Source organism: Triturus cristatus, chromosome 1_1 (assembly GCF_964204655.1).
Source record: "Triturus cristatus chromosome 1_1, aTriCri1.1, whole genome shotgun sequence".
In the NCBI taxonomy this organism is placed as follows: domain Eukaryota; kingdom Metazoa; phylum Chordata; class Amphibia; order Caudata; family Salamandridae; genus Triturus; species Triturus cristatus.
Genome location: NC_140579.1, coordinates 211,109,834 through 211,123,917, shown reverse-complemented (window position 1 = coordinate 211,123,917; position 14,084 = coordinate 211,109,834). Strand labels below are relative to the sequence as shown.

Genomic DNA, 14,084 nt, shown 5'->3' with positions numbered 1-14,084 from the left:
AGTATGCATCTGTTCTTGGCATGTAGGGCTGCTGACATTCATATCGCCCTCCCTCCTCCCCGGCGCCTGTCGCAGCTGCAGCTCTCAGAATTATTGCAAGCATGGTCATCACTTTCTGTATCTACTCCATCACTGCCACAATGGCGAAAAACAATCTGAGGATGGAGAGGATGCCCATGCGCACTGTAGTCCAGGGGAGGAGTCACCTATCCAAGGATACTTCGAAGACTCTTCCAGGACAACAACGTGCAAACATCCGGACCCAACACTAGGCGGCGATCTATGCACAGATATGAATGTCAGCAGCCCTACATGCCAAGAACAGATGCATACTGGTAAGTAGCATATTCATTCTGGTAATCCATAGCTCTGTTAATACATTCTGGATCTCGTCCTGTTCGGACAAAATGATATATTTCGTCTAGATGCGCAGTCATTCCTGGTAACTCCGCTAAATACACTGCGGCTCGTCTGATACGCAATGAGGCCAGGGTCATTTCGTCCTCTATACCGGGCACCGGGTCATATCTACAATCTACGAGAAGCTCTTTAAGTGCACGAGCACTTACGAATTTGGGTGTACGTGAATGCGCTGACTCTTGAAAAGTAAGTTTATTTATTCTGGGTGGCGTAGAAAAGATATTAGTAGCACCTCCCGTGGCCCCATCTGGGGCGTCGGGTGTGAAAGGATTCGTTGAACGTGACACAGCAACTATAGGTGTGGACACAGCTATAGAAGTAGCTGTAGGAACAGATACAGAAACAGATGTGCTTGCCGGAACTTGTGACTCGATTTGTTGCTGTAGGGATACGGGTACTGGATCTTGGCGTAGGACCTCCCTGGTATGCGGCCTATGTGGGGCAGAATTAGCATACTCGGGAGCTGCGTCATCTAAATATGAGGAAAGAAAAACATCTTCTGCGGTTCTAGGATGCCCCTTAGGATGTACCTTGATTGGGAATAATGGGGGTGGCAAGTCTTTCGGTATCTCTGGAGTAGCCTTAGGTACTCCTTCGGCCAGAAGGGGATTCATACCATTCATAAGGGCATTTCTTTGTCTGTCTACTTGTTCTGATTTCACTCGGCTACCTTCCTCAATTAATAGATTTCCTTGAACTTTATTTGAACTTTCTTTATTCCTTTCTTCCTGTCTACGTGCTTTTTCTGTACGTCTATGAGATTCTTTACGCCATAACTCAACGGCGTCTTTCTGTGACTGTCTGACTTTCCTTTTCCATAACTCTTCCTCGACTTTCATGATGCACTCTGCATCCCAGGTCCCCGCTGTGGGCCACCTCTGACTTTCTGGTAATCCCTTGGTATAGTCTACCCATAAATCAAGAAATAATATAGCGTCTAAGCCATGTTTGTGATACATAAAGTGCCCTGGAGTGTCCCTAGGAGGAATAGGAACGGCTTCTTCGAGAACCCCTTTTCTAGTAGTGATCTGTCTTAATTTCGAGAAGAGCGGCATATTGAGAACTGACCTTATACTTGATTTTGACCAACTGACCTGATACTTGAATTTGAACAGACTTAATACAAAAGCACAATAATGAACAGTCATTCATACCACACTATACAGGACGTTTTAAACACATTAAACATTTAACATTAAGCCTTTAACTGAAACAACAATGATGATCGTCTGCATAACTAATCACCAAGCTTAATTCTTGACAATAACTGGATACTTCGGAATACTTGATATACTGCTAAACAGTACAGATACACTGCTAAAACAGTGCAGACCGGATTTGTGTACCCAAACCCGTCTTGACCGGCACAACCTATGTGCACGTCAGAAATGCCTCCCCAGTAATGGTACTCACCGGGTAGCTTCGGAAACGGAAGGCCTCAGTAACTTGAACTTGAACCGGACTGGACTCGACTCGACTCGTCGGAAACTGGGCTTGACTTCGGACTGGTGGGTCTCTGTGTACCTCGGATCTTGCTCTCTCAGCTAGGCTCTGGTCGGGATACTTCGCACTTCTCACCGCCTCGTCTGGGTGTTGATCGCAGTCTCAGTCGCCCCTGCTTGACCGGAGGGAGATACAGGAAATCCTGCTGGTACGCGTTATTGTCCGTCCAGCTGTGGCAGGAGACCGGGCCTGCAACTCACCGCCGGCGCGTGAGATGAGAAAGTGTCCCTGTTCGGGCGCCATCATGTGGTAAATAAAATTCCTTTACCGGGACTGAATTTGATACAGAAACATTATAAAATAGCTCAGTAAAATGAGAGGCAGAATCCGTGATATTAGAGTTTCGGAATGGGCTTTATTCCAATAATCGATTATAATCGGATGCTTCAAGTTCCATCACCCCGGAGGTTCAGGAAGTGAAGTACATACTTTATTGACAAGAAGTAACTTTTATAGTGCATACATTACAATGAAGCGAATGCAGTAGGCGTAACAATTGATAAGGAAAATGACAATTTGTCTGCGTAACCAGAAATGGGTGTAATAAAGAGTAAAAAGGAACATAATTGGTTATGATGTCATACATAGGTGGATCTATAAGATAATACTTGGCATAGATGCGCGCGCAGCAGTATGACGTGTAATTGACGTGTAACTAGGGGGTGAAGGGGACTTGACATTTAGCTCTACATGTGGAGACAAGAAGTCTGGGGGGTCAAGTCAACCTAATCCCAAATCATATCTAACATCCTATGTTTAAAGAACTATGTTATCCAAGAAAGAAGGACTCTCGGACAGAATCTATTCTATACTAACTGTGCGTGCGTGTACAAGCGTCTAAGTGTCTACACTGAATGCGAGGGGGTAGGAATATTCCATGGTAACAGGGCTATGAATTACTTGCATGAGGACCGAGAAGCCGGGCCTTTTGCTCGGTGACTGGAAGAATGTTTACTTAAGCTACTAGGCAGGAATGCATCGGCTGAGGGGGAAGCAGATAATTCGAAGGTGAAATACAGTTCTTGGCAGAGAATAGGCTGATGTCAGGCTTCGTGAGCCGCGCAGAGAATGAGACAAAGTTCATGGTCACAGATGCAGGCTCAGACTGGAGCTTTCAGAGGCAGAAGGCAAGAAGAGTTTTGATGACAGAATCAGGGCCTACTTGCCTGGACTGTAAAATGGCATAAGTGAACCATATAAAGCCGGTGGCCTTTCATATTTAGGAATGGAATATCCGGCCTGTTCATGGCGGATCTGACAGAGGACATGTTGACGGTGGACGCATATGTATTTGCGTCTTCATAACTGGAACTGGAGGGAACATACATGTACTTGTGATATGTACATAGAACTGTTGGGGTCCAAGATAGGGGACATAACTGACCAGAAAAATCCATATTTCCACACATCTTTAAAAACATATTTCATCATTAATAATTGGAAACCGCCCCGATTGTGAAGGTAACAAGTGCATTATGGGCGAGGATGTTTTGACGGAATAGCCCTGTCAGAAGGTAGGTGAAGGTATTTCATGTCATTACACCTTGAAGGACCAGGAGGTTGGGGAGGTTTTAGTCACTATGTATGCAGTGCGCTGTCAGCGATAAATTTAATTTTGACTCTGGTTAGCAAAACATTATGCACTCATGTTTGTTTCAGTTCCTCATGCAGCCCTTTAGCAATCCGTTTGGGCGGATGTACCCGGACACCAATCAATGAAGATCTATCAGCAAGGGAAAATGAAAAGCAGTCCTGTGAAAGCAGAGGCTCTTGATTGCATTGTGAAGCATGTTGTGCGCTGGGCCAAATCATGATTCAGACGCCGACAGGTGGGGATGACGCTGTCAAATGGGTTTCTCGGGGCTGTAAATAGTTAATTTACAAACTTCGTGAATTAAATCTTATTCAGAACATACTACTTTTCCCACGTGCCCAAGACATGCGCGGGGCCCCTGGCAAGTGCTAATGGCGCACCAGGGTGCCGTGGCGCACAATTTGGGAACAACTGGTCTAGAATCGATATCCCAGTCTGAAACCATCTTTGAAACTCCACTGAAGTAGCCTTGCACTGTCTGCCCGCGTAAAAAGCCAACCCAAAACACCAATGACTCCATCCTAATTGGAGTAAAAGCACTTGTTACCAGACTGGCATTGGCCTTCCCACCCCCTAGCATTTCCCATAGATTATCCTTCTGTCTGCCTCCCAAAACATTGCTGAACTGCATACCTTGAATTTGTGAGGGTTACAAGCACAAAAACCTCTGTTAAACCCTCAACAGGCTCCAGCATTGAGCCCTTGTCCTCTTCCCCAACCTCCCACCCCCAAGGGTGGGACAGCCCTGAAAGGGGAGAAATTGAACTGCCAGAATGCTTGATGTGTGCATAGCCCATGGTGGTCTTGTTGGAGATCTGCGGCGTCCCACAGGGATCCTCCCTCAGCCCGACACTGTTAAATATCTACATGGCCCCCCTCGCCCACGTCGAACGACAACACCACCTCAACATCTCCTATGCCAACGACACCCAGCTGATCATATCCCTCACCGAAGATCCCCACACTGCCAAAGTTAACCTCCACAGAGGAATGAAGGCCGTAGCCGACTGGATGAAGGACAGCAGACTGAAGCTGAACTCAGACAAGACAGAGGTCCTCATTCTCGGACCCACCCCATCAGCCTGGGACGACTCTTGGTGGCCCACGTCACTAGGCACAGCCCCGGAACCCACGGACGCAACCTGGGGGGTCATCCTCGACTCCACTCTCTCCATGACCAGGCAAGTCAACGCCGTCTCCGCGTCCTGCTTCAACACCCTCCGTATGCTCCGCAGGATCTTCAAATGGATCCCGCTCGACACGAGAAAAACCGTTACCCAGGCCCTCATCACCAACAGACTCTACTACGGGAACGCCCTCTACTCAGGAACTACAAACAAGCTCCTGAGACGACTCCCAACGCATCCAGAACGCCTGGGCCCGACTCATCCTAGACGTCCCCCGCCGCAGCCACATCACACTCCACCTGAGAGGCCTGCACTGGTTCCCCGTCAACAAAATGATCACATTCAAGCTCCTGATCCACGCACACAAAGCACTGCACAACACCTGACCCACCTACCTCAACAACCGACTCCGCTTCCACACCCCCACCCGAAGCCTCCGCTCAGCCAACCTCGCCCTCGCCACAGTCCCTCGCATCTGAAAAACCACCGGTGGCGGCAGATCCTTCTCCTACCTCGCCGCCAAGACCTGCAACACTCCCCACCATCCTACGACCGACCCAGGACCTGCTGGCCTTCAGAAGACTCCTCAAGACCTGGCTCTTTGACCAGTAGCACCCCCCCTCCCCAGCGCCTTGAGACCCTCTCGGGTATGTAGCGTGCTTTACAAATGCAGTGATTGATTATAACCACAGTTCATTATTCACCTTTCCCCATGGTTTACTGGGCTTTAGCTCCAACCGAGCTCTAAACTCCTCATCATAATGAAACCAAGCCATACCCCCAAAATCCATTTGCGCTTTCCTAATAGTATCCATGTATTTGAATGGAGACAGAGCGCTCTGGGTACTTTCACAATAGATACTCACACAGATCAGAAATGCTGACGTCCATGTGTTAATATTGGTAGGTACCGTGGGACGCCAGCTAATTCCCAGGTTTATTCTTTAGACCTTTCTTTCGATTCCAACTCTCTCTATGGAGCAACTTGCATACGTCAATAAACTCCCCTTTCCAATACTTCTCTTGAGTTCACAGCAAGTGTGCCCCCAGGGGCATAGATACTCCCATGTAAGGTAGTTTTTTCAAACCTCCCAATTTCTAAGGGTGGGCGGACAACTCCGTTCCGCCCACGGAAGGTGCAGAGATTTGCCCTTCCGCGATAATAGGCAGAGAAACAGGGCAAATCTCTGCACACTCTGGGCATAACGGAAGTTGTCCGCCCGCAGTATTAAATACATAAAGAAATAAATGTTTAAATAACCTTACCTGATCGGCGTCCCCGGGCTTCAAACCTCTTCCAGCGCGTCTTCTTCTGAGAACTGCGCATGTGCGGGAGCCAGCGCAGGTGCATTCCTGCTGAGGAATGCGCATGCGCAGTTCTCAGAAGACTATGTGCTGGAAGAGGTTTGAAGCCCAGGGACGCCGCCGATCAGGTAAGGTTATTTAAACATTTATTTTTTTTATGTATTTAATACTGGAGGCGGGATGTGCGTAAGGGAACTATGCGGAGAGTGCGGAGATTGGTTCCATCTCCGTGCCTTACGCACATTACGCCCACCCTTACCAATTTCTGGCTATTTTCATCTCTTTTGCCCATCACTTTCGTTTGTGACCTGTTCTTTGTGTACTTTACCCTTGTCTGGGTCCCCTTTTTTGCCACCCTCTTTTGTATTTCCATCCCCGTTTACCTTACCTTCTAGGTCATCACCTGTTCTAACTCCTTTGTTCATAGAAACAGGTCCAACCCCTTTATCCATCACTTGTGTGTGATTTTCTCACTCCTGTGCCCCAGCGTTGCTCACCTGTTTGTAACTGTTTGCGTTCTGCTCTCTTCCTCACATATGCCTTTTTCAGTCTTTAACCTTTTTCGTCCCGGGTCTCCTTCAGCTCTCTGCCTGTGTAGATTCGCCACCCGTAACGCAGGATTTTTTTCTGAAATGTTAAGACACCCCTTTTCCTAAATAACCCTTTTGTGTGGTCTTGCCATGCTGGGATCTTCCCTTCCTCAAGTTCTTCCCCAAGTGTATAATTCAAACCAACCCCTTCCTCATCCTATACAGTTTATTCATCATTCACCCCAGGCATTCTCAATTCCCAACAAGACCATCAAAGGTTCTCCATTCTATTGGTGTTTCAACAGCTTGACTTGCATCCTCTTAGTACTACTGTCTGAATCCTTATGCCCTTTTTTTAGCAGTGTTCAATAAGGAATCTGTCCCCATAACAAACAGTGGCGGCTCGCAGAAGTGCTGCGGGGCGGGGCAAGGTGGGGGGTAGGGGAGTCGGACATACGACAGCCAGGAGTTGGGTAAATAAATCTATTTACCTTGCGCTCACTGCATCGCCAACTCGGCAATGCAGCGAGCGCAAGGTAAAGAGTTTTATTTATTTACTTACTTTACTCTTGGCCAACGTATGCCTGACTTCACTACCCACCCCACCCTGCCCCTCCCCCATCTCACCTCGCAGCACTCCATCTGCAAGCCGCCACTGATAAATGATGCTTTTTGTCTCTTTCCCTGTGGTACTGGCAGGATTTTGTTAGACACCATTGGCGCTACCTGCCCCCCAAAATTGGACTCACTGAAACCCACCACCTCTTCTGCAGTGCTACTGGAAATGCACAGCACCACCTGGTGCAGAGCGCGGGCTGTTGCAGCCTCTCTCCCTCTCTGAATGCTGCTCATTGCCGGATTTCTACACTGCTTTGTCTCCACAAGCGGCAGGGCTGACTTTCCCCCTACTCGAGAAGGCGTTTTATTCCACCCCCATGCCTCACCTCCGGAGGTCGCTGGCCTACTCCCACTTGCCGACAGTAAATGTGCTTTGCCCCACGCAGCCACCCTACACTCAGCCCTTGCATGCAAAATATGCTGTAAGTCCTCGCTCTCATCTGCAAGTTGGGACACCACCTCACTCGCTGCAGCCAGCCCTGCTTTATACTTGCCACATTTTTCCCCAGGCCTAATCAAATCATCCTTCCTGGATAAGCACATAGTACAGAGTCTCTCCTGACATTTTTTCACCCTATGTTCCCAGAATTAAGGACAATAAGGCTTCATCTACAGCCTTAGATTCAAAATAAACAATGAAAACCTGCCCTGACATGACAAATCTACCCTACACTCCTCTCAGGACCACAGCTCGCCTAAGGATGGCCACTACAGCCTGAGGGAACTTAACTGAAGCTGAGCCCAACCCCTCCCTATCACTAGCCCAATCAAAGCCTCCCTGGGACTAGGATGCATCACCCACCTGAACATCACCGGGGGTGGGCTCCCTTCAGGAAGCCACCCCTTAGTACCTCATAGTGTTGAAAATTTCAATTCATACCCCAGGGGCAGTGTCTGCTGAAACTGGAGGCATTTCATAGACAAACCTATATATGTGAACGCCGCTTCTACAAAAAATATATGCAAACACCAAGTGCCCCCCCACACCCCCACGAGACCTCTGTAACGATGTCCTTAGTTAGGTACTTGCACCAATTATTTAGGTGCCATTCAAATCACTAGTTTGTGGTGTGTACAGTGTGTGCTAATGCAAGCAAAGGATCAGAGGTGCTTGCTCTAGAAACATTTACCACCATATCTGTAAAATAGGATTCTGGAAGTGGTAATGTTTGACAAGAAAGTCTATACACATTTGCTATGCTGCATTTTGTTGTGCTGGTGATGGTGTCATTTTTATTTTTATTTATTTGCTGCTGTTTTGTGCTGCATTATTGCAATGCAATTCTGTTGTGTTTTACAGCAGATTTTGTGATGTTTCCTGTTTTGATTGTTTCATTGTGATGTGCCATGTTATATTTTAATTGTAGCGTTATGTTGCTTTGTGGATGTTATTTTGTTGTGTTTAGTGGTTTAATTTATTAATGTCAACAAATGGGACTATATTTCAAGTCAAAAGCAGCACATGTCTTGAAAGTTCCTGTACCAATCCACCATTTACCACTTTCTAAGGTGGTAAAAGAGTACTGCTCCAGCGACACTATCGTGCCTCTTATGATACCCAATAGCTGACCCGAGTGTGCCACTGCCTGAGATCCTTGAGGACAGACTGACACTTCTGCAGCAGTGACAGCAGGTGGGCATTTGGAATACAGCTTTGGAACAAGTAAAGTCAATTTCCACCATCTGCCACAGGAGGTTACTATTGCTTTTATGTATGTGAATGGCAAGAGATGCATTGCCCCATGTGTGCACTGCTGAAGCCTGAGGTCAGTTTAAAAACAGCCCTGGGTGCCAGGACTGCTTTTTAAAAAAGTAAATTGTGCCCAAACTCAACTTTGGTGTTTGGGGCACTTAGAAATTGATGATCTAAAATGTTTTGGCATATTATGGACCCCCAGGGACTCCCCTAGGTATCCCAAGGGTGGGGGGGGGGCAGGTATTTAGAAGGTACACCCTTATAAAATGAGTTTTTATATGCCTGGGTAAAGTGAAATTTCACATTTCACTCCCCACATTGTGGTAAAGTACTGATCAAATTCGACTTTGATGCTAGGAGCACTGTGAAGGGGATCTGCAATATTTCTACAGATTCAGAACCCCTAAAGTCTCCCCTAGTTGCACATGGGGTGGGGGCCCTGTAGATATAAGACAAGTACTTAAAATATGTTTTTGTAAGTCCTGGTGCTGGGAAAATGGCTCAAGTCATTTTTCCCATTGCAAATCCCCTGTTACATAGGTTAACATTGTAGGAAGTTATTAATTAATAACTCTTGATAGGAAAAGGCTAGAAATACCATTCAAAGACTTCTAAGAATGGTATTAATAAATCCAACAATATCATATTGTTGAATTTCTCCTAAAGTGTACATACAAGAAGTTACAAGACTTTCTTGTTTGTAAGTCCCAATTCAGCCTTCCAGTGGTCTGCCCTGATTGGTCAGAGTTAAGTGGATTACCCAGAATGCCTTGTAGAGGTGATAAAGAGCCCCTGGGGTTGACCAGCTCTGCTGGGAGGGCAGTGTGCTGTTCCATAGGAATGCCAGGCCAGGGGGAGGAGTCGTAAACTATGTTCAAAGCGGAGAGCAGAGTCACTTACAACTCTGAACTTCCCACCTTAGGCAGATGGTAGGCTTAAGGAAGGTATGTGCAGATGCAGGGGGATAGAGTCCCTAAATTAGCCACCATAGGGGTGTGTTTAGCCAGCTCTTACCTCCTTGCTGGAAAATCAGCCATTATGGATTTGGAAGATTTGATGCACTCGGACAAAATAATGCGCCACACTACAGGATGTGGTCATATCTTTGAGGAGTTACCCTGCTCCCATTGGTCAGAAGTGACCTCCCGCCTGACCCAGAGAACTTGAAATAAGTATCTGAGAGGGGCAGAGCCCTCGAACTGCTGCTTGAAACTACTGAAGCAAGAAGTGCCCTGCTGAGAAGTTTTGCTGTGCAAAGATTTCTAAGGCCTGACCTCTGAAGACTGCACCATCTGAAACTACAGCCCTGTGGATTATCTTGCTGAAAAGAACTAAAGAGTGGACTCCCTGAAAGCTACAGGTTAAGAGCTCAACTGGAACATTACCAACTAAATCTGCACCTTGGAGAACCACCAGTGGATTTGTAAGGGTTTTGTGCAAGTGGATTGTGGGAACTGAAGTCCTCAAATTTCATGGACCATCTTGGAGCTTCCAGACCCTCTGAGTGAGTTTGAGACACTTTGGGACCCCTTGAGGAACTTCAGCAAGAAGTTTGGAGAACTTTGGAAAAAAAGCTCCATAAAGTGACCGACTCAACCTGGCCAGCCAGGTCGCCTGCCTTCAACCGCGAGCCGGCCAAGCCAACCAGGTTCATCCCGCTAAAAGCTCCATCGGTCCAACTCCCAGAGTTTGACCAGGACTAGAAGAAATCTGAAGCTGGCAAACCCTCACCGGATCCGGCTACATGAAGAGCATCGAGAGACCCCACAAGAAAAAGCTCCAGAAAAGTTTATAAGTCCGCTCGTAGAAAAGATGAACAGGAGCAACTGCGAACGCCAAGTCGCCTGCCTACCATCGCGTGTCGGCCTGGATTCCTGGGTTGTCCCGCTGAAGCGATCTTGAAAAATGTTCTACGTCCGCTCCGAGGAAGGTTACCGGGACCTCGTCACAAGTCAATCCGGCGAACCCTCACCGAATCCGGGCTAGCTGGGAGTTTCGAGGGGCCTCGACGTGAAAAGCTCTAGAAAAGTTTCTAAGTGTGAAGGTAGAAACTGAGACCGGGACCTACCGCAGGCTGTAGCTGCCCAGGGCTCCATCGCGGTCGGCCTGAAACTTTGACTTTGCCCCGGTCTATCACGAGCAGATATCACAATATGGTGCTATAATCTTCTCAGTGCTATATTTTATTAAATCTTTGAAAATTAATATCTCTGGTTCCCTACATTGGATTTTTGTCATTTTGGTGCCATTTTAAAGATAAAAATATTTCCTATTTTTCTAAGTTGGTGTTTGATTTTTATTATGTGTTGTGGCTTAATTATTTACTGAAATGGTGTTTTTAAATGCTTTACGTACCTGTCTTTGAAGTTAAGCCGGTCTGCTCGCAGCCACGTTACCAAGGGTTGCGCATAGGAATAATTTTCTAAGCCTTTACTGTGTTAGTGGCCTTATAGCCAGTGGCAGACCTACATTTGCCCCTACAATAAACCACTTTCCAACACACTATGAGCAAACCACCATAAACTTTAAAGGAGTGTTCCTGATGCAAGCCAACTTTGGCCCCAGGGGTCAATGCCCCTCGAAGTCTGGGTCAAAACTAGCCAAAAAACAGTTGCTACTGGTCTATGGGTTTCTGGTTACAGCAAAACCAGTGGGTTCCTTTAACTGGTGGTAACTTCCTTGCTGCTCTAGGGTGACTCTTGCAGCTACCAACTCACCAAGGCAGGCTTCTTCAGCATTTGTGTCCCTGTTGATGTAACAGGTAGTTAGCCACTGACTCTTGGAGTCACTTCTGTCTGGGGCTTGGGGATGACCTCTCCTTCAGCAGGGCACCACAGGCTCTGTCCTCTTTGCTTGCTCAAGGAGCAGCAGGTCCAGTCCAGTCTTTAGGTCACCCTCTCTTTGCTGGGTCCAAGGAACAACAGGGCAAGTCCTTTGGTCCTCTCTCCAGTTCAGAAGAGCTGGAGCTGCCACTTTTATGCACAGTTTGATCCTTAGGCGTAAGCGGGACTACTAGCCAATGGTCTACCAGGTTCCCTGCCCTCTAGTGATGACTTCCTGTAAAGTGTGGCATCTAATTTAGCCCAGAATAACCATAAACCATTCTGCCCTATCAGCATGGCAGAACCATTCTCATGGCATATAGAGCTCTATAGTCTATCCCATGGGTGTAGCCCCCTGAGGATTACACGCCCACAGATAAAACAGTTTTGTAGCAGCTTCCCCCTCTCTATCCCCAATGCAAGCCTGTCTGCAAAAACAAAAGAGCAGCCCCTCTCGTGTGTCCAGTATTTCCCCTTCAAAGGGGGCTTACCCTTTAAACCTCGCCTTCTGGGCTCAGACCCAGTTTGGCTTCCCTGTCAGGAAGAGGTCATAAGTCTTCTAACGGAAGGGTCTTTGTGTTCCTTCCTGAGAGTCGTTCACACCTCCCCCAAGGAGGGCAGAAGGCTGTCTTGTGGCCAGCAGCCATAAACAGACACTGGAAAACTTTGGGCAATAAAGGGGCAATTTTCTAAATTGCCATTCGTGCTCCGGTTACATTAAATTCGACTTGACCATCAAGTCAGGTTTAATGCAATGATTTTTTTGGTGCCTTTAAGCATCATATTTAGTAGTCCCATTCAGAAGTTAGCATTGCTGCTTTGTCATTGTGTAACCCTACACTCGACAATAGGGCAACTAGACTTTCTGTTGTAAAAATGACAGTGTGGGGTTTTTATTGTCAGGACATGTAAAAACACATGTTCTACTTATTATTACACAATACCCTGCCTTAGGGCTCGTTAGGCCTACCTTGAAGGTGATTTATATGTAATAAAAATGATGGTTTGAACTTTGTCATTACTTTAAATAGGAGAGTCTAGTTAGAAGTGTACAATTGCTCTACCGGTCTGCAGTGGCCGGATGGGAGAAATGCTTTGTATTGTCACTCGTGGTGGAACAACAAGTGCTGCCGTCCCTGAGCAAACACATTAAAATACAGGCCCTTGGTACCCATGGGACTTTTAAGTAAGTTAACGTATGCCAATTGTAGTTGAACCAATCAGTCATATGTCTTTTAAGGATCAAAGCAGTGGCACTGAGGCCAGTTTGGCAGATCATAGTACGCCTTCAGAGTTGAAAAACCAGCAGCATCAGTCCAAACACTTGGGGTGATCATGCAAAAAGAGGCACCAAGGATGGTGTTTAGTACCAGGAACACACTAGCAATGGTTTGGAGTACAACACGGTACGTAAAAAGGAGTAACGGTCATTGACTCATCAATACATGATAATGTATGAGATGCAAGATGGTGCTGTGGAAGAAAGTGACGGTGCAGTGTGTGTTCGTAGTGCTAGTGATCAGATAAAAAAGATCATTTCAAGAGTACTTTATATGCCATCTTGGGGATTAATTTAAGGTTGCATTGTAGTGCATGAATTAACTCTAATAAATTCTGAAGAAATCTTTATTTTCTATGCCTTGTATAGCCCATGTTCTTAGGTATACAGGGTTGCCCCTTGTTGTCTCTACCTTAAGTGCATTCACAGCATCGGCGGATGAGCGATTTCAAGATACACTGGGCAGTCCTGGGAGTATCCAGGGATGACCACTAGGGTCTAAATAGCCCCATTATTTTTCTGTGTCCTGCTGCTTGATCCATGATGGATTTCCTATCCGCTTTGGAGCTTATGATTTTTCAATAAAATAACCCCTCTGTTAGGGGGGTGGTGATGATATAAGACTGGAAAGATTCCCTACTTATATATTAACTACTGTAAGTAACAACACATGCCAGGGGGAAGCTGGTAATGAAAAAGGATGGCTCTATAAATAAATAGAATTAAATTGTCAAGAAAAAGTAGTTATTTACTTTTAAACTGCGTTGTAAATTGATATTCAAAGAGTATGAAAAATGATGATACTGGGGTAGACTAAATCGAATTTTAAAAGTAAACATCTGTTGCCGAGTCCAGTGTAGCTATAATCATGTTTGTACTTTTATATGAACAACTTTAAAGCTGTAATATCGAAGTGTTTTCTGTCCCAATACGTATCTTGCTCTGAAACTCACTTAAATTACGTAGAGCTTTATAAAACCGCTTTAGATAGTTTTAAAATAACAAGTTAAGAGGCTAGGTACCTGTGAGTCTTTTTCAGCATGGTCACAGCCATGTTCTCTCTCCTTCAAGGACAACGACCTGAAGCAATATCTGGATAACTGCGGCAATCTGATGTGTATGCACAACGTGAAGGTGAGCGGCCTGACTCGGGGCGCGGGGGCGGGCTCGAGGATCCACGTTATAGGGTG

General features: G+C 46.4%; 1 protein-coding gene across 7 annotated transcripts in view; it reads left to right on the top strand.

Moving 5' to 3' along the window:
- CDK18 (cyclin dependent kinase 18) overlaps positions 1–14,084 on the top strand; it is a 1,155,230-nt gene that overhangs the window by 351,728 nt on the left and 789,418 nt on the right. For 6 of the 7 annotated variants that reach the window (XM_085624142.1, XM_085624144.1, XM_085624138.1 and 3 more), the window contains one exon: positions 13,966–14,028. The exons of the other annotated variant lie outside the window; for it this stretch is intronic. In XM_085624142.1, coding sequence (XP_085480268.1) covers positions 13,966–14,028 — 63 coding nt within the window. The remainder of the gene's footprint in view (positions 1–13,965; positions 14,029–14,084) is intronic. 7 annotated transcript variants of the gene reach the window in all.